The sequence below is a fragment of the Sturnira hondurensis genome, unplaced genomic scaffold (genome assembly GCF_014824575.4).
Source record: "Sturnira hondurensis isolate 20B ecotype Veracruz unplaced genomic scaffold, ASM1482457v3 Scaffold0022910, whole genome shotgun sequence".
NCBI classification, from domain to species: Eukaryota; Metazoa; Chordata; class Mammalia; order Chiroptera; family Phyllostomidae; genus Sturnira; species Sturnira hondurensis.
Genome location: NW_028095541.1, coordinates 13,971,955 through 13,993,709, shown reverse-complemented (window position 1 = coordinate 13,993,709; position 21,755 = coordinate 13,971,955). Strand labels below are relative to the sequence as shown.

The 21,755-nt window shown below is 32.5% G+C and overlaps 1 protein-coding gene across 10 annotated transcripts in view; it reads right to left on the bottom strand.

Moving 5' to 3' along the window:
• ABI1 (abl interactor 1) overlaps nucleotides 1-21,755 on the bottom strand; it is a 135,428-nt gene that overhangs the window by 2,570 nt on the left and 111,103 nt on the right. Inside the window, exons 4-11 of one of the 10 annotated variants that reach the window (XM_037037223.1) lie at nucleotides 19,834-19,848; nucleotides 19,040-19,140; nucleotides 17,372-17,512; nucleotides 14,522-14,622; nucleotides 13,487-13,567; nucleotides 9,312-9,488; nucleotides 5,952-6,038; nucleotides 2,161-2,346 (exon numbers count right to left, since the gene is read on the bottom strand). In XM_037037223.1, coding sequence (XP_036893118.1) covers nucleotides 2,161-2,346; nucleotides 5,952-6,038; nucleotides 9,312-9,488; nucleotides 13,487-13,567; nucleotides 14,522-14,622; nucleotides 17,372-17,512; nucleotides 19,040-19,140; nucleotides 19,834-19,848 — 889 coding nt within the window. The remainder of the gene's footprint in view (nucleotides 1-2,160; nucleotides 2,347-5,951; nucleotides 6,039-9,311; nucleotides 9,489-13,486; nucleotides 13,568-14,521; nucleotides 14,623-17,371; nucleotides 17,513-19,039; nucleotides 19,141-19,833; nucleotides 19,849-21,755) is intronic. The other 9 variants (XM_037037226.1, XM_037037225.1, XM_037037224.1 and 6 more) reach the window with 9 other exon arrangements.

Here is a 21,755-nt window from a genome sequence, read left to right as displayed (position 1 = left end):
CCTATGGAAGATAGCTATACCCCATAATTATTCTGAACTAGGAAATTATAAGAAGAGACCTAAAACACTAATTGATAGCATTTAGTAAATTAAATTTGCTAGAATCTAGTAAAATCACTTGCTAAATTAAAATAGGCAGTCTTTTTTCCCCTTTATAAAATGCTGTATTAAGTAAACTCAACAAGCCCACTCCCTTCCATTTTAATGCTGCAGCAGCAGGATCATAGTATTGATTATAAGCTCGATGATATGTAAAGTCATCTTAAAAAATCCTAAAACATAAATAAATAATATTAAATTATTATCCTGCTATTATTTTTGTCTAAAAAAACAAGAGAACTGATTGCTAGATATAGTAAGGAAAATAATATAATAAAAATCAACTAATTATTAATTTTTCAATTGATACTTGGTATTTTTGGTTTAACTTTGATAACATAATTTATTTGTATTCAGTCACAATGAGTTAATTTTAAGTGTTACAGACTTTTAAACTAATGGTGACAAAGGCCTGACACCCTCAAAGTCATTCAGCAGAATAAAAATTTTACTTCCTCTTATACTTGTTTCCACTTACACAGAAGCTGGTAAACATACCCAGCTCAATTAATAATGTTTCAGTTTTCTAAGTCCCCTTTGTAAATGAAACCTCCCCTCCCCCAATGCACATATTCTCTCAGTAACTCTTACTGTTGAGCACCTGACCATTAACAATTTGATATCCATTTTCTTCTCTAGGATTCTAACTCACAGATGTATAATCCTACTAAATATCAGTGTTTAGTTTATAATAGGGGTCTGCAAACAATGGCCCATGGCCAAATCCAAGTCATTGCCTTTTGTAAATAAAGTTTTATTGGAATACAGCCACATCCACTCTCTCATTCTGTCTATGGCTGATTTTGTGCTATTAACAGTGGCGTGGAGCAGTGGTGATAAGACACTATGTGGCTGGCAAAGTTTTAAATATTTCATTTTGCAATATATATAAACACTGAACCATTAGGTTGTACACCTGAGACTAATGTTGTGTCAATTATATCTAAAAAATTTTTAAAGTATTTACCTGGTCGTCCCCCCTATTCAAAAAATGTGATGACCCCGCATTTTAAGACTCATCATTTCAAACTGTGAAGATATTTTTTATTCATCCTGAGTTACCAACTATAACTCAGGTAAAACAATAAGAGACTACTCAAGTTTACCACCCTCATAATAACCACAACATATATGTATTTGAAGGTACACCAGAATCTAAATGTAAAGTATAATATTAATGACTTTCCAAACAACATACAGAATATTTACTGTTTAAAAATACAAAAAAGGAAAACAGCACATTTACTTTTAGCTATGTATACAAAACTAGGGCAGGAGAGAACAGGATAAGTCTCAAGGGTTACTGCTACTTGCTTAAGGTCAGTTAATCCAATACAGCCAATGGAAGGGAATACATTTCAAATACAATCAAATGTGATCGCCTAAATTATAAGCATCTTTCAGAACTCTATACAAATACAAACTTTTAAATAGCACATAATTGCATGAAAAAAAGCAAACTCTCTAAAAACAGGATTTGTTTCCCACCCACTATTTCTTAATAAATAATTATAGTGATTGTCAGGCAAGTTAGGTATATTTGGACATTAGAATTATACATATATGTAATTTCATGAAATAAAATTCTAATGATTATTTTCTCTTTTATTACAAGATCAACTAACTGAAAACCTTAAGTGAGACTTTTTCTTGTGATAATCCCAATAGATTTTAAAATATTTAGCTATGAAAGGTTTCTATTTTTATTATAAGAGCTTAGAAATTTTGTTTTAAATCTTTACTAATTATATGATGAGTAAATCATTTCACTCCTTTTTTGTGTCTTGGTTGCTTCATTTATAAAATGCAGACAGGCAAGTTAACCGCCAGCCAGAAGCACGGTCATCTGAAAAAGCCTATCTAACATTACTTTCCATTTAAAATATTAAGAATCCTCTCTTTATACTAAAAATGTGTAGAAAATAAGGTTTAACTAAACCATCTTGACTGGCAAAATCATTCAAAAGGTTGAGAAACACTAGATTAGATGTTCTTTATATCTCTAAACTCCATAATTAGGTTATTTTCCTTTACGCTAATTCAAAGATAATTGTACCTTACCTTTCTCAATATAATTCTTGGGGGCCCAAGCAGGATCCCCATCTGCATATGGATCATTATACTGAACTACTGCAGCCTCCTCATCTTCATAATCCACAGGAGGGGGTGGTGGCGGAGGTGGAGAGTCATCAAACATGGGGATGTCATCTGGTGGCGGTGGTGGTGGTGGAGTTGGACTATCAGCAACTAAAAATTCAAATAATTAATTTGAATCAGGAACTAGACTAAATAGAAATTCATAAATTAAAAGAATTTAAGAAAGCTCTAATTCATATACAGCATGCACTATAATAAAACATGCAATGATTAGAAATAAAAGCTTGGTGTGTTAAAGCTTCCATTACTCTTAAAAATAATTTCCTATAACAAAATGAGCTAAAAATGAAAGTATTAGGAAGTACTACAAATTAACAAATGCAGGAGGTTAGGAGACAGTATCTCTTTTTATAAGAATTATAGCAGTAAAGAAGTTTCCTTATTCCAAGACTCAAGTCAGGATAAATGTCACCCTTTAGTTAGCCTAGCTCCTTAAATAAGCCTTATATCACTTTTCTCATTTGGATGACAATAAATATTATGAATAACATTGCATTAATAGTTTGATAACCATTCATTGTATATATTCATGTTCTTGATTTTAGTTTTTAAAATCTTTAGTGCCCCCAAAATAAGTGTCCAGTGGGTGGATATTTAATTTTATTTGTTTTAATGGAGAAAAAAAGAAAACTTGGTATTAGGTCTGCTCCTATGTATAGGTTTTCTCTTCTTCTATGTAAATTTTAATATGAGAAAATTAAATTAAAAATTCCAAACTAGTAGAAAATCTCAATGAGTATTTAAAAAAATGGCTGTATTCATAATCAACATTTATAATGTAGATATAGCAGGTTAAGAGTTTTGCCTTATTGCTAGTAAAATATAAGCACAAGATGAGGGGAAGACTATATCCTAAAGATCCATTCTGAGAATACATCCACAACAAAGATTTTAAAAATAAAGTAGTGTGGTAAGGTAATTAAAACAAACAAATACACATAAAGTAACTTATATCATGCAAAAATAAAAAACTCATACCTCCAATTTAGATGGTTATGGTATGTGTCTGTGTGTGATTTAAATAATCAAAAGTGTAAGTGGCTAGAACTCTGTTCACTGAACTATTATGACACTAGGCAACAAATGCTCCCAACATTAAGCAATTCAAAACTGGAACACAATTAAATTCTTAAAGACATACGAAAGTGTTTGATACAAATTAATATGGGAATTACATGTATCCTCAGGGAATAACTTTAGAATACCAATATACTAACTCAAATGCCAATTTCTAAGGCCATTTGCATATGATCAAAAGAAGCAGTCATTATCTGTCATGTAATACAGGTTTTAGAGTTTACTCTACCCTATTTGGAGTAATGTGCTGAGAATATAACCAAGGGATCAAGATTTAAAACATTTGCAGATGATGGCCCTATTTCCACTTCAATTCTGTGAATTTCTATTTTATCCTGTTGAAGAATGCAAAGGGCTTTTATAAAACAAGTCCTGTGTGATAATGTTCATTCTGATAGGTTTGAAAACTATTTTTCTATTGAATGTTTGGGTCTATTTTATTTTTGTCCATTAATAGCCCTTAAAACTTTCCATAATTATTGAGGGGAGAAGAAAATGGGTACAAATCCATGCTGACATCAAAGAGCCACAGCTTATGTTCTTAATTTAGATTAATGTGTATATTATGGTTTGCCTTAAATCCCTAAATTGCATTTACTCTTGATTTATGCCTAACTTACTGGTTTAATGTTTTCACTCAATTATCTTTATGTCCAACTACTGTGAATCTACACTGGCTTATCTTCAAACCATATATACACAGGGGCAGGAGTCTGGTCAATCCAATTATCTATGCATAATACTTTACCTAGCACCCTGTGTTAGTTCAAAAATGCTTTCAGTTATCAATCCTAAACATATCTTCAACTGAAATGTATTTATTAGTAGGTTAACTGCTACATGCATTCATTATCACCAACTTTGAGTTGGTGGAACTCAACAGTTAAGCAACATATTTAAGAGAACACAAAATATATTGTACTTTATATAACATTTAAGATATTGATGATACTCAGTTTCTCACCAACCTTCCTAACATGCTTTCAAAGAAGATAGATGACAAATAAAGTTGGACATTCTGCAGCACAAAAAGAATAACTGACTGTCTGAAGTTCATCTGTTTGATGAAAGGAACTAAACTAGTACCATGCGCCTCATTAGCAAAAACCAGGCATGTCTAGAATGTACATTTAACTCTTGAATTTCTATTTAAATTAACCAAAGAGCTTGTCAATAAGCTCTGGACCCACTAAATGGTTGCTCATTATGATTATTTTTAAATAGTTTCTAAAAATTCCTGGCTGTAAGGCAGTTCAAAAGGTTTAACTGGTTTAGGTTTTAAACTCTCACAGACTTAAAGACCAACAATCTACCTTTATTCACTTAGTTTTAAAAATAAGATTCACTTATTTTTGTATGTTTAAATGCAGAGCTTTCAAACAAATTTCAAGGTTGGTTTTACACTCAGAAACTTCAATATTTTGAAACTACAATGTTTTATAAAAAGTCCATTAAATTATATATTTCTTTCAGGTAGGTACTTTGTCTTAGACTATGTGTACTACTCCCCCCAAAACAGCATGTAATACTAAATTAACAAATGTTTAACTGGAAGAAGGGAGGAAATAGGTCATGCAACACAAGGTCAGCAAAAGCTGAACAATAGAATTTGCTACAATGTATTCTCCTGAAAGATTGGTTGATCAGGTGGGTTACATATTTGTTCAAACCATTCTGAGATTTATTTGGATGGCAATGGTCCCAAATAAAGTAAATTACTACTAGACCACCTTCTCTTACTATCTTAATCTCAAAAGCTATTTTGGCATAATAAAATTATGTAATAGCAGTATTCTTCATTTTGCCAAATTAACATTCGCTATGATCATATAACTAGGAATACACATTTTCCAGAACCTTAATCAGACAACAATATAAACTCTGCATCCTAATTAAATTTGTATATTTAAAATAACTTTCAAAACTCTCTGACTTTCCTTCACAAAAGTCCTTAAAAAGATGACAGATTTGCATGCACTTGCATGTAGCTAGCCAAAACATGAAGAGGGTTCTATAATGACCATCACTTAATATGGATAAAGAACATGATATAATTTATTTATTCTTAGAGGTTCATTCTTATTTTAACAATGAATCTTTATATAGGTTAAAAATTATTCATGTATCCAAACCTGAGGCTATAAAACTTTATCTAAAAATTTTTTTGCAACTAAAGGGAAAAACCCACCTGTCCCAATTACGTAATAAAATTAATCTCACAGTGTAACCATCTATATCTTGATGAATTTGGGGAAAACTAAACACAAAATGTTTTCTTTCTAATACCCCTAATAATTATTGAAAGCCAGTAGTTTCCATACAACTTAAATTTTTGTGTTCGATTATCCTTCCCTTAAGATAGTCTGTAAAGATCAGATTTCACGTTTTAGATCATGTAAATACCTAAAGTTGCAGTTTTGAAATTTACATAGGTCAGTAATCATGCACAAGAGAAAAAAACTGAAGACCGTGCTCTTCAGTTTCAATAACATATCTGCACCTGTTTTCAAGGTAAGATTAGCTTCTCAACAAGAGTAAGGAAAATGATGACTCATCAGCCATGCATGCTATAAGGAGAGAGCCTCTACCCTTTGATAGCTAAGTTTTTCCAAACTTACTGTTTTCCTGCACCCTGGCCACGAAGCCTGTGAGAGGTATCTGTGGAGTCAACTGAGGCATAGGGGGAGGAGGTGGAGCAATAGAAACTGATAGCAACAACACAGTATGGGGAAGTAAAACAGATAAAGGAAAGAAAAGGAAACAAACAAAAAGCAGAAGTCAGTTACAAGGACCACAAACATAAGTATGCAAAGAACAGTCTGCAAATGAAACAAAACAAAAACAAAACAAAAACCTGCAGAACCTTCAAGTTCATTACACACAAGAAAATCTAAAGCTAGTTGTGCTTATTAGCCAATTGGTTAATTTTATTAAGAAAAAAAGAACTTAATCCTAATGTTTTATTGACTGGGGAAGATTTAAATTTACCCTCACATTCACTTTCATGCAATGAAAATTTCAAATTCTAAGGCTTAAAAAAATAGTTAACAGTGAAACACTGACAGAGGTTTTCTAGAATACCTCTTTGCCATATTTTCTATATCTTTGATATCTTTTCCATATTTCTATAACCTAACAGGTTGGTTTACCATTAGGGTAATGTTATAAAGTAGAACCCAAATAAATACTGATAAAACCAATATGTTATGAAGTAGCTATTGTTCCATATAAATAACTACATTCTCACAGGTTTCCTTTAAGAACAGTTCTTACCTTACATATATACACAAACACACAGATCACACACATACATAAAAATTGACACACAGCTCTCCAGGAAAAACCCTGTTTGTAAAACAAGGTTATTATTACTCTTTAAATTGAGACTGTTAAAGACAGCACTCCTAAATTTACTAGGAAATAGGAGTGCTCCACATATCATGTTAGTTGTTTGTGAGTTTTAGGGAGTAAGATATTTCAAAAGTTACCTTCTTTCTTTCTATCACTGTTCTGATAAAGGAAACCTGATTTAACAGTAGTTTAAAATATGTAATTACTTGCATTTAAGTAATTTCTAACAAACCACTGAGTAGCTAGAAATATTTCAACTTCTTTGTGTAGAGGACATAATTTATAAGAAATACCAAATGCTCACGTGCGCAGCAAATGTATTAAAGACTGTTAATAAACTAAAAGTAAATATACATGCTTACCACTCTGTTCATTTTAACAAGACAGTAACTGCCAAAGATTACTCAACAGAGTCAATAGGAATGGATTACAAAATTCATTTTACTAGTAATCACACAAAGTTAACAACACTATACTGACAGAGAAACACAATTTATTGGTTCCCAAGATTGGTGTAATTGAAGGGTTGCTTCAATTAATCCAATTTTAAAATTTTGTGGGTAAGCATAAAAAGTTGAAGAGGTTCAGTGTTCAGAGACTCAATAATTTAAAGGAATTAATTCATTGTATGTCTAAAAACAGCATTCACTTATGACACTGGTCCTTGTTCATTCTGATACTTTGTATATAGACGCCTCTTTAATGAATAAAATGCTACAGTTTTTCATTTTAAAAATCTCCCACAAATCTGAAAAAAAATTTTCTAGAAACACCCCTTAGTAACTAGCCATGCTGGTTAGTAAGAAAAAGTAAAGCTCTGCTGTAAAGATACTCATCTTTATCACCACCACATTTAGACAGAAAAGGAAATATGCACATCAAAACACTAAAAACATTTACATCTACTATTACAACACCAACAGTAACTCAGATTGAAGGTAATTAACTTGACAACATATAATAGTATGTTTGAAAATCTTGAAACTAAACTTGCTTTACATATCCAAAAGACAGACATTCAGTAATGAAAATGTCTTATCTGTCAATAAGCAACTCACCCAAGTACTGTTCAAATATAATTACACAATCATGGATTAGGTGAAGAGTCACCAAAAGTCTTATTTGCAGAGTAAATTAAATGTCCAAGTGAGGAAAAGAAAAAAATAAACATAAAGATGGGGTCTAAAAATGTAGAATATGAAAAAAGTTCATAAAACTAATAATCAGATAATCTGTGGAACAGTATATGACCCTAGCTACTTTTCACTACCAAAGGAGACCAGGGAAAATGTAAGGTAAGATTCTACCTGGTAAAGTTTGTTTGGATGAACCATTTTAGTCTAGAAAAGGGTTGTATAATTTTGGGGATTATTTGTGAATTCTAACATTTCTGCTAAAGTGGTTTTCAAGCCTTAGGAGGTTTTTCTTTTTTACCACAATACAATTAATCTTTAACTCTAAAATTTAAACAAAAAAACAATCCTTCCACCGCTGTGCTTTAAAATACATGTTCAGAACATGTATTATAAATGAAAAAGAACTTAAACTAACTTCCTATGTAAACATCGAGTATTCAGGGTTTTTTTCTTTTAATACTTTATTTTTAAATTACAATTAACATATGGTATTATATTAGTTTTAGGTTTACAACCCCATGATAAATTACAAAGTGGTCACCCCAATAAATCTAGTAACCATCTGACACCATGTACAGTTATTACAATATTACTATATTCCCTTATGCTGTACTATTTTATTTTACATCACCATGACTATTCTGTAACTACCAATTTTATTGTGTTTTTAAAGTCAACTAATAAAACACGCATCTCTAGAAAGTAGCCACAAAAGCTCTGTGAGGAAAGTGTGTTTCAGTCTAGTCCCAGTGATCACCCTCCAAGCCAGTAACAAACACTGGAAAATGGACTCATTTCAGATCTATTTATCTGTTATTCCTTTTTGGGTTAAGCATCTTGATATGGAAGGTGAAATTAATGACTACCACAAGCAATTCAAATTTCCAGACATTATATGCCCAAACTATTTTCTAGTCTTAATAGCTTTTAAACATCAGTTGCAGTTAGTGTTGAGATGTGCAATTTGAGGTGAACGAGAAGAAATCAAAAGAAAATTCTCCCCACTGTTATCATTGTATTCAGAGACAGAATAAGCAAACAACACTAATTTTTTTAATGATTCTGAACTCATTTCAGTATAGGTTAACAAGCTTAAAAAGTGATAGACAGCAATTTTATGTTACTTTAAAGAAAAACATTCAAGGTGCTTACAATTTTACTGTTATTGAACAGCCTCAAACATGCCAATAAAAATAAATTCAGTTTAATTAATTTCAGTGTTTTTCTTTTCTAGTTCTATTTATAATAAAAAATATCATATTAAAGCATTAGTTAAATTTTAGTATATAAGTACACTAAACTTCAATTATCTGAAAGTGATAAGCAATTATTTTTAATACTGTATGATTTAAGAAACAACTTCTTAAAGCAAAAATAGATATCAAATAGCATGGTTTCAATTGTTGTCTATCACTGGCAAAAATAAGTTTCAAATAATTTCCTTCAAAAGGAGCTCCACTGATGCTGTATGCCTGCAAAGCACAAGCTTACTTGAATTCTGAGAATAAAGTGGACCTCCATTAACATGAGGCTGAGCAGAAAACTGAGCAGTCACAGAGGGAGTTCGTCTGTATCCACCAGAAGATGTCGAGGAAGTGGTAGAGTTGTGCCGAGAAATCTGCCTGGTCATTGTGCCATACTGGGAACCAGGAGCTGAGCCCGGAGCCGCTGAAAAGCATTAGTCAAAGGCAACCAACAAAGAATTTGAGCACAGTATATCACCTCCAACAGCAGAACGAAGAGAGGGGGACTCTCAGTAAGAAATATTTATTATTTTTAAAGCCCACAGCACAAAATAAAGAGAAAAGCAAAGGAAAAATACAAATATCTCTATATCTGAAATTACAAACAGAAGGAAAAACAGATACTGTGTGGAAAGCTGCACAAGTAACATTCTCAAGCCTTTTAATTTTAACATAGTCCCAAGTACTCTGCTAATATTATATATGGATTTTTCTGTATCACTTTAGAATACATAGCTTTTATACGTAAATTATGTCTCTCCAACAAAATAAGTTCCGAAAGATAGTCTGAAGTGAAAGCATCAGTTTTTAAATGTAAATATATTAATATCTGGTTTACAAATTTCTTCCTTTCCACTGCCAAATCTTCAGAAGCACAGTATAAAAAATCTATCCAGCCCTGGCCGGGTAGCTCAGTTGGTTGGGGCACCGTCCCACACACCAAAAGGTTGCAGGTCCGATTCCCAGTCAGGGAATATACCTAGGTTGCAGGCTCAATCCTCGGAGCACATACAGGAGGCAACCAATTGATGTTTCTCTCTCTTTCTCCCTCTCTCTCTACAAATCAATGAACATATCTTAGGGTGAGAATTTAAAAAACACTATCCAGCCAAATCCAGGTTAAACTGTAAATTTTAAACATCTAAGCATATTTTCCGCATATTGTACTATATTTATTTGAATGTTTACTATATTAGCAGTTATCAATACATAAAATAGTAGAATCATTTTTAAGTACAACTTCTAGTTGCAAAGCTGTTACATATAATGTCAGACTTCTGGTGTATCTCCAAGGTTTAAGAATAACACATACTTTTCCATATCACTTAAATTTCTGTACTAACAAAACTGAAAAAAATTTTAGATTCTGTAAAATATGGACATTTTAAGGTAGCTTGTGGGAAAAAAAATCCATTCTCTTTTTCCATACATTAAGGCTTTCTTTCCATACTATACTCAAAGCAATCTTTTTAAAAAAATTATCATGCATCCCTAAACTGTCTAAAGTATTAATAACACTTAAAATTTTATTCAATGTCATCTTCACCAACATTTCAGAAATTTAGTACTAAAAAGGTTAATAAAGTTCAAAGCCTCTAAAGTTAATTATACTTTCCAAAAGTTACTTTGGGATTAATAGTATCATCTATGCCCAATTCAAACATCTAACCATGACTAAGTAACAAGACAGCATCCTAGTTTACTTTCATTCAAGTTGTCTGATTTAACCTCCCCTAGAGGTCATAAAAGTCATTAGATAAAACTGCACAGCAGAGGTTGTTCATTAAAAGAAGAGCTAATAGTTAACATTTTGGAGCTCCCAAGCCATAGGCAGTCACTATTTGAATCACCCACATGCTTATTTTCTAAATAGAAAGACATTTTTAAAATAATAGTCTCTTCAAAAAGTTTTCAGGAGTAACTTTGGACAGCTGGGTTTTCTAGAAAGCTAAAGTAACCCTATAACCATTTAAAATACAAATCTCTCTAAAATGATTTTATATATTTCTCTGACCTATGTAAAAAGTATATAAAATCCAAAATCAACTATTCAGAAGCTCTAAGTTATGTCTATTTTAGAATTTAATATTTTTATAAAATAAATAATACCAAAGGACATGATTTTATATAACTATGTTTTATACATTTTATATTATACATGTACATGTATGCATGTGGTTATATGCTAATATGTAATTATATGTAATGACTGCATATAATTTATGTGAATATATATAATTTTTAAAAATAAGATAAATTTCCTGCTGCAAGAGATAAAATATTACCAGTATCACTGAAGTTTCCTGTAAGCCCCTTTCTGGATCCCAAACTCCAAAAGGTAAGTGTTAAACATTCTTTCTTTACTACATATAGCTTTTTAAAAAAAAATTACAGATATACAATCTTAAATAGAGATTTTCCAAATTTATAAATTTTTATGATAAATTATTGTGTTCTGTTAGCTTCCTATTTCTTTTGATATTACTTTTTTAAAGATTCATCCATGTTCATAAGCACATCAATATATCACTCATTTTATTGCTATATTTACATATAAACATATCACAACTTATCCATTCTACTATCAGACATTTCAGTTACATCCAGAGTTTTACTATTATTAATACTACTACTCTGAATATTCCTAAATATGACTTTTTCTAGAACAGTAGTTCTCAGACTTCAGTGTTGATCAGAACTGCACCTGGAGAGGTGGTTCTAATACAGACTGCTGGGCTCCAGTCCTCAGAGTTTCGAAGTCTAGAATGGGAACTGAGAATTCACATTTCTAACCATTTTCTCTACCATGATGACAATGTTGTTCTGCGTGAGGGGGATCATACTCTAAAGACTACTGGCTTTTAAACAGAATGTTCTTAAGGTTCACTCTTTATAATTAAAGAATGTCTAAAAGCTTTTGTTGAGGTAGGTTATAATAATAAGTAATAGAAATTAAAACTGATATAGCTTTAAAACACACAAATACACAAAGACACATTCCATTAGCTGTCAAAGCAATGATTTTATCATATATCATACAGCCTCTGGAAAATTCTACAGTACAAGGATGAGAATGAAAAAGGCAAATAAACCTCAGAAACTCCATGAAAGGGCACTGGCCACCCTTAGAAGTCCCATAACCATATTTTCAGAACCAGTGCTCTAGGAAAAATATCTAGAAATGAAATTGATATACATATAAGGTAGAAACCGATTCAACTTGACTAGCTAACAAATTACTTTCCAAAGTGAGTATACCAACTAATAAAGTCCAAGCAGTAATGTACCATATTTTGCCACATATAATACACGGCAATATTTTTATAAGCATTATACACAGGATTATTATACCCACTATTATACCCATGGTATGTACTCATTATACCCATATATAATTTGCATCCTTATTTTTCTCTCAAAAATTGGGGCAAAAATGTGGCATTATACATGACAAAATACTGTACTTTCTTGTTACTGCACCACCGTCAACAACATCTGGTACTAGAAGACTTCTTTATTTGGTGGGTGAAAAATAGTATGTTGTTTCGGTTTTAATTTCCATTTTCCTGATTATCAATTAGGTTGAGGGAATTATTTTTCACACAGGCACTCTGTCAACAATTTCTATTATTAGGGTCTTTTAATTACCTCCTTTTCCCCTTTTCCTTTGAATATAAGGAAAATGTTATGAAAAGATGTTGCTAATGTTGTAAGATGGCTTTATTTCACACTAATGAAACCCAGCTCTCATTATTTGAAACAACTCATTATCCATTTCTACTCAATTATTGATATTGCATATTTCTAGGCTGAATGGTTTTTTTATATGGAGTCTATATTTGGTCTATATTTGGAATTCCTTATATGCTCAATCAAGTCACACTCAACTTGGGTAAAATTTAAATGTATTTTACTGAAAAATATGTTTCAAGGCATCTTCAGATGTCCTTCAGTTCTTCCAATTGTGATCCACAGGAAAGCCTCTAAGCACCCCATCCACACATCACTTTCTTTTCCATTGTTTCCTCCTCCTGTCCCCCACCTTCACTCTAATACTTTGACTGTTGTATATACCAGGGAGTTCCAAATCAAGTTTCATTTAAAATAAGGTTACTATTTTAAAAAAATGTTTTGAACAATCACTGCTATAATTTTCCTGGAAAAATCTAAACAAACAAATACAAATCACATTAAATTGGTTACAAATTAAACATAGAAACATTTCATATTACAGAAAAAGTTGTATTTGTTTTCTGTGTAACTTCAGAGGCCTTTCACCAGAAGAAATTAGTGTAAATTAGATTTAACACTTTGTATTATCACTGACAACCTAATAACTATAAAAGCTAGCAGTCTAACAGAGGAGTTTATTATAAATTATGCAAAGTAAGTTAAATCACTCCAACGGTTATGCAATCTCACCTATCACAGTGTTCCCTGGGAGAAGTGGTGGAAGAGGTGGTGCTGGTGGAGCTCCAGAAGGAGGAGGGACAGAAATGTTTTCTAATAAAATAGTTTATAATTCAGGTCAGAGTGCAAGAAAGAGAACTAAACATTCTGAAACAGTAAGAAAGTACAATGTTTCGGAAAGAAGGAAAAAAAAGAGAAAGAGACAGCCATATGTAAAGCATGTTCAAATACATAAGAATTTTACTAGGTAAAGAGGTCACTGAATTCACATCTACATTAACTATGAAATATGCCTGGTTTTTGTGAGTAGCTTTTTCTCTTTTCAACAACATCCTTGAGAAGCTAAAATACTACCTAACAGTATTAATTATCATTCTTGTTTTTAACACTACGAAGTCTTCATTTCATTTACTAAGAATCGAGGGACTCATTTTATGTTCTACAATGATTTCTTAAATTTTTACATAATCTAATATGTAAAAGAACTTTCCCTTTTTAATCCCATTTAATACTCATGGTATTTTACTGAAATAAGTATTGAATATCATACATAAATATAGTAAAGTCACAGAACAAACTAACACAAGTTGAGATACTAGCCTACAAGGCAACGTCAGAATTCAGTAATATATAATTCACCTTACAGACACTAATTCTTCAATTGCAGTATCAACAATAAGACTTTGCTCTTGGAATAAATAAGAACAATAAGACTTTGCTCTTGCTTTGCTCTTGAAATGATAAACATAATTCTTGATTATGCCCAAGACAAGCATTTCTAAAGCAAAATGGCCTAAAGGTTATTTGATAAAGCTAAGTCAATATGTTTCATCTGTAAGAAGAAATAGCTGGTTTAAAAAATAAACCCTGCAGACTATGTGAATACCAACCTAAAAATGTTTTTAAATTTGGTGTTGGTGTTTATGTTCTAAAAACAATCACATAAATTTAATAAATAATTTGATTTAATAACTAAATTATTTCAGGCTTCCATAATCAAACTCATAAATACTACTACATATTAAAATAGACTGATAAATAATATACCTGGTCCAATAGTGGGTGGTGAAGGTGTAGGCACGGCAATGGGAATGCCAATACTGCTGCTTCCACTATTTTCTCGACTTCCACTTCCCCCACTACTTCCACTGCAAAGAAAAGAAAAAAGTGTGAAAAAAGCAATTCTAGTAATTTATCCAAAACAATTACAATAATCAACTCAAAGCCACTAACTATTCCCTTTAATGATATATATACAAAGAAATTTTTAAAACTGTTAAATGCAAATTTTAATCCTAATACTTGAGGTGGTTCTTGTGTTTCTCATTCTACACATCTATTCAAAACCAATATAATCTTAACATAACACCCAGAGCTATCAGAAGGGATTATCCTATTAAGAAATGAATAACCTTAATAACCTAAGTCAATAAGGATTTATTTAAAACCTGCTATGAACAGCAGTGAATAAGGCAGACATGAGCCATGTTGTCATGGAGCTTACAGTCGAGAATGGGAACATAAGACATTAAGAAACAAAAGAGCGCCCTTCGACAGCTCAGCTGGTGGAGCGGAGGATTATAGGCTACGTCTGTGTAAAAAACAAAAGAAAATGTGTAAGATGCTATAAAAGTTAAATACAAGGTAACCAGTTTCAGTCTGGAATTAGTATAAAAACCTCCACTCATCTCAAAGGGTAGTGATAAAACAGGAAATTTTCTGGAAAATTAGCAAAATAACAACAAAAAGGCAGTCGTGAAGTTTCAGTGTGAGGCATTCCAGAATAGTCACTCATTACTGTTAAATTTTAATTCCCTACTATTTGAATTACTATGGATTTCCTATCCCTTTAGGTATAAGACCTCACACTATATAGTTGTGCTTAATAAGTAATGTGTACGTGTACATCTATGTAATGTACATGTGTGCACATATAGCCTTAGTTTCCATATTATATGTTAAATTCAGTATTACTCGCTTAACCGGATCAAAAAAAACACAACAGGGCAAAGACTTGCACTGCCTAGAAAATATTTTTTCTCCAATGTGATCATTCCATAATTACATTGCCATATGTTAATGAAAGAAAAAGAGAAAGCTGTTTACATTCCAAAAAATAGCTTCAATGTACAGGCCTCCCTTAACTCCTTCAAGACAGGTGCTTTTGCTTTGTGCCACCAATACATAACAGACATGAATATTTCTGTACTTACTATCCTCTTCTACAATTACTGGCTTTCTTCTAACTTGGGCATTGGCAAATTATAGCACAAGAGAAATCTGACTCATGATCTGCTTTTTTATGACCTGTAAGCTAAGAATGTTTTTTTGCATTTTTAAGTAGTTGAAAAAATCAAGATAAATAGTATTTTATGACAAATTAAAATTATATGAAAGTCAAATTTTACTACCATATATAAAATATTATTCAATTAGCCCTTGCTGGTGTGGCTCAGTGCCAGCCTGAAAACCAAAAGGTCGCAGGTTCAATTCCCAGGGGTTGTGGGCCAGGTTTCTCAGTAGGAGGAGTGCAAGAGGCAACCAGTTGATGTATCTCTCGCATATTGATCTTTCCTTGTCTTTCTCCCTTCCTTCCACTCTCTCTAAGTAAATAAATAAAACCTTAAAAAAATTTACTCGCTCATTTAGGTATTGTCAGTAGCTGCATTCATGCTATGATGGTAAACTGAGCAACTGCAACATAGACCATATGACCCACAAACCTTAAAATATTGACAATGTGGCCCTTTATAAAAGTTTGTTGATCCCTGTTCTAACAAAATGAGCTTCTAAAAAAAAGAACTGTATCTTACTGGTATATCCGTAGTATCTAATTAAACAACTCTTAATAACTAGTCACTGCATATGATTAAACTACAGAGAAAAACCATGCTTTAATGCAGTAATTCAGTAACAAACAAAAAAAGGACCATTTGGTCCTCACAGAACTGTAGATATCAATATAAGAATTTATTTACTAACAACAGCAATAACAACAAATGTGAACTACATAGCATCTAAGAGACTGATACCCTATTTAGTTGAAACCCAAAATATAACTCTGCTTAAGTTCCAACTCTAATATACCAACCCAGAAGTCAAGGTAAGAAGAGGTTGTTACTCAATTTATTAAGTGAGAGGTACAATTGAAGAATAAAACAAATTGAATTATACAATAAATTTCTCTGGCTTCATAAACATACCCCAAAATGGAGTGGCTACTATTGGGGGAAGAAGGAAGAGGTAACAATTGGGAAAGGGCCTGAGGGAGACTTACGGGTTGATGGTAACATTTCATTTTCCGACCCGGGTAATAGTTATATGAGTGTGTTCAATTGGTATTAATCTATTAAGTTGTGTACTTAATAAAGTGTATACTTTTCTAAATGTATGTTATGTTCCACCACCAAGTTTCTAAAAATCTACTGGGTAACTTGATTTCTAGAACTTTTAAAGACAATTTATACAATAATATATTCTAGAGTATATCAAATCTCTTTAATTAATTCTTCCTCAGATCTAAGCTAGGTCTTCTTTATTTCAACCTCTTAAAAGTTTAAAACATGTTGTATAATTTCTGGTATTTAACATTTCATCCAAAAATTTTTAAGAGTGGTTACCTTGATCTTTAAAGACTGTCTCAAAAAACATTCTTGAGCCTATATACAAATATACATCTTTGCCTCTGACAAAAGAAACAGTAGCCACCTGCTTATAGTATAAATTATATTTAAAAACCTAAAAATCAGAAACTTTAACAGAAATATATACAATATTATTACCTCAACTTTTACATACTGTGTGAACATTATAGTACTTTACTCAGCAACAGTATAGTCTGTGTACAGTCAGTAACCCCCACTCTCAAATGTTCAAAGGCTCAACTTGAATGATTACCTGTGTGTCCTTGGTCTCTGATTTAAAGAAGCTGTCCTGCCTGGGCTATGCTGACTTCCAAGTCTAGCAGGACTTGTCATGTAGTCATTAGGAACTGTTGGGGGTTTAACAGGTTCCAGGGTTTTATAAGGAGTATTCCGTCTAAAGAAGCATTGGAGAAAGGAATAATGAATAAGAGATAAAATGGCATTGCCACCCCAAATGTGTGATGGTCCCTTCGTAACCAACTACAAGTTTAAAAAGAATAATAAAGTTTAAAACAATTCTTAGTTGGAGCACATGAATTTTCTTACTTTATGCAAATACTAAAATTTGTTACCTTTTCTGAGGAAAAGGATAAAAAAGGTAATTTAAAAGTTCTACCCTATTTCTGCCTTGGCTAGTGTGGCTCAGTGGATTGAGCGCCGGCCTGAGAACCAAAAGATTACTGGTTCGATTCCCAGTCAGGGCACATGCCTGGACTGCAGGCCAGGTCCCCCACTAGGGACGTGCAAGAGACGACAGAGCAAAGTTTCTCTCACACATTGATGCTTCTCTCCAACTCCTCCCTCCCTTCCCCTCTCTCTGAAAATGAAGAAATAATTTTCAAAAATAAAGTTCTAACCCTATTTCTAAAATTAATGGTTATAATTTTTGAAGTGCTCAGTAATATCAAACTTTGAAATATACATTATTCCAGCTCAGTCACCCACAAGCCACTGTCCTATTATACATCAGGGAATCTAAATATCTCCACTGCAACTTACTGCTACCTCAATATGGAAATATACAAACAATGGGCAAGTACAATACATGCTGATCCTAGAGGTAATACCATTAATTTCTCAATAAATGATTTTAATTTTTCTACTTAATACTTTCACATGTTTTTGCAGGGACAAGGGGCTTATAAAATGAAAAGAAACCCAGTCAGGGCACATGCCTGGGGTGCAGGCCAGTTCCCAGCAGGGGACACACGAGAGGCAACCATACATTGATATTTCTCTCCCTCTCTCCTTCCTTTTGCCTCTAAAGATAAATAAATAAAATCCTGAAAAAAAATTAAGTGTATAAAAAAAGTTTACTGTTCATCCCTATTACTATAACATAATGAGTCCCCAGCCCTCCACTAGAAAGAGTTCTAATATATTATTTCCTATGTTAAGGTGAACAATCTTTCAGAAATGGCTTATCAATTATTCAGTATTTTTATTGCATTGAGAACTGAGAAGGAAGAAGCCAAGTTATCTTTTTTGCTTCTCCAACTGGCCTTCCCACAAAGCTACTCAAGTATGAAGGGCCCTAAGATTATAAGCACAAGCACAGTTAGAAGTGTTCTAGGTAAAGAACCCCTAAGTCTTAGATGGAAAGTATTAGGGGAATAGAAAAGTTGCAGGTTACCAAGCCAAACTACACAAAATAGACCACTTATTCAAAGTTCTCCGATATAAATATTGTAAATACATGTGACAGCACCACAGAATACACTGGTAATTTCAGTTGAAATAAATAAATCAAATTTGTATTTTTTAAAATGAATTAAAAGATAAAAGAAACAAAATGAACTATATAAAAGCTAGTGTCCTATTGAGAGGGTCCCATAGCAAGAATCCATACATTTACCTAAACACAAAAACATCTCTTCCTTTACCATATGAATTTTCTTATAAAATGTACTTGAATTCTTACCCCAATGTTCCCCGGCCTGACATAGGAGGACTTGGTGGTTTCTGAGTAGGAGGATTTGTTCTTGACAGTGTGCCAGTTCTTGCAGGCTGATTATTCCCATGCTAAAATGCACACAAAAAAAGAGCTTTTATTTTTATACCAAATTGTTCTCTTGTGTTTTGACACCATGTATTATTGTTTTTTTAATATCAGAAAGTGAAGTAAGGATTCCCAGACAGTTTACACAACAGACTTTGCTTCTACATTTTAAAAGTTAAGAAACCTTTGGCACTTGGCTTTTCTAATTCATTCTAGTTTATGACAAAATACAGGTTTTACATATTATTTTATTATTAAATGTTCACTGAGAGAAAATGTATCTCTATCCAAATAGTAAGTTTCCCAAAATTTTTGAAATGTGTACATGAATATAAACTACAGATCTCAATGTCAACTTGCTAAAATATTCATCTGAAAAATATCTTTATCCTAGTAACAAAGTCACATGTTACGTCTGGGAAACCTCCTAACTGTAAGTCTATAAAAGCAAGGCAACTATCAGAAAATAAGCAAAGCAATACATGTTAGCAAAATTAATGTTCCTATATAAATGCAGATGTCAATATATCTTTGATATATTAACACATCCAAGCTAAATGTAGCTGATTTGTACTGAGTTTGAGTACATTTAATCTACATAAATCCTATGGGGAAAAAGCAGACAGACATAGGAGAGTTTCAAATTTTAGTGGTTCTGCAGCCTCTATCAACATAGAGGTAAAACTGTGGATCAAATGATAAGTAGGATCTCTTACCTTGGCTTTTAGCCACTTTACGTTGGCAAAAAAAAAGGGGGGGGAAAGTAGAAATTAATTCTAAATACCTTATATGTAATAGGACAGGTTTATATTTACAGTTACTCAATTCATGTTAATAAGCTTTTACTTAGATATTATTTCAAATATTTTGTGAAGAAAATGATATCCATAATTGACTGGGAAATGTTCATGTGTATCATATTTTTCAAAACAATATATTCATAAGGAAATAACCATTTATTTATGCCAATCTCGCACAGGCCCAATCATTTCTTTATTCTAGGGAACTAATCCAACTGAATCACAGATGATAAACTTTGATTGAAAAACAAACGCTGATAAAGCCTTCCCATCAAATTAGGAATTAGAACAGGTGGAGTGGAAATAGGCAAGCAAAATCCAGTTTGAGTCTACACTATGTTTAATAATATACCATCATACAATTAAGGAAGTGATTCTTTGAACAATCAGGTGATAGGAGATAAAAATTTGATGAAAGGGTAGGAATTATTCTAGAAAACTGAGAAAAGATTTTTCTTAAAAAGTGTTAAGTAGGGACTTTAAAGGCAGTGGTAAAGTAGGTGGATCTTACACTTGCCTCTTCCCAGGACCAAACTAGAAATATTACTAAATTAACGAACAATCACCAGAATAACCACCTAAGACTAGCTAAAGAGGAGTCTTATTACCAAGGATTTACAGAAGAAGCCATACAGAAACTGCATCTGCACTGCAGCTCACACACCATGGTTGGAATTGAGCCTCATAGCCGGCCTGAGAATCAATCCCACCCATGGACAGACAAGAGCAGTAACGCTAAATTAAATAGGAGGCCCCAAATAACCCCCACAAGGGACATTCCTACACTACCCAGCTTAGGAGATCAGGAAGACTACACCACTGGGTCCCACAGGATACCTACTACATGAGGCCACCTCACAAAGATTGGGAGTCATAGCAGATCTATCTAATACATAAAAACAAACACAAAGAGGCAACCAAAATCAGAAGACAAAGAAACAAGCCTCAAATGAAAGAACAGAAGAAATCTCCGAAGAAGAGCTAAATGAGATGGAGGTAAACAATTTCTCAGATACAGATTTCAAAGTAATGGTTATAGGAATGCTTAAGGAATTCAGAACTAAAAGGGCACGAAAAAGGACACAGAAACCACGGCGAAAAAAACTAGTAAAATATGAAGAATACCATATCTAACATCAGGAATATACTAGAAGGTAAATGATCATAGAAAAAATATATAATTAAATAAAAAGAATACATTGAAAGGAATAAAAAGTAGGGTGAACGAAGCAGAGGATCAAATCAGCGACTAGAAGACAAAGTAGGAAAAAAACCCACCCAATCAGAGCACCAAAAAGAAAAACAAATTTAATGAGGAAAGTTTAAGGGATCTTGGGAAAACATGAAGGGTATAAATATCCACATCATAAGGGTACCAAAAGAAAAAAAGAGAGCAAAAAACTGAGAACCTAATAAAAGAAATAATGACTGAAAACTCCCCTAATGTGATGAAGAAAAAAGTCCAATAAGACCAGGAAGCATAGATAACCCCAAACTAGATTAACCCACAGAAGCCCACACAAAGACACATCATAACAAAAATAGCAAAAATTAAAGACAAAAAATCTTAAAAGCAGCTTCCTACAAGGGAGCTCCCATAAGATTATCAGCTGATTTCTCAACAGAAGCATTTCAGGCCAGAGGATATTGGCATAATATATTCAAAGTGGTGAAAAGAAAGGACCTACAACCAAAACTTTACCCAGGAAGTCTACTACTTAAAATTGAAAAGCAAAGAGCGAGCTTCCCAGATAAGAAAAAGCTAAACGAGTCTGTTACAACAAACAGGTATTACAAGAAATGTTACAATGAGTGCTTTAAGAAGTGGAAAAAGAAAA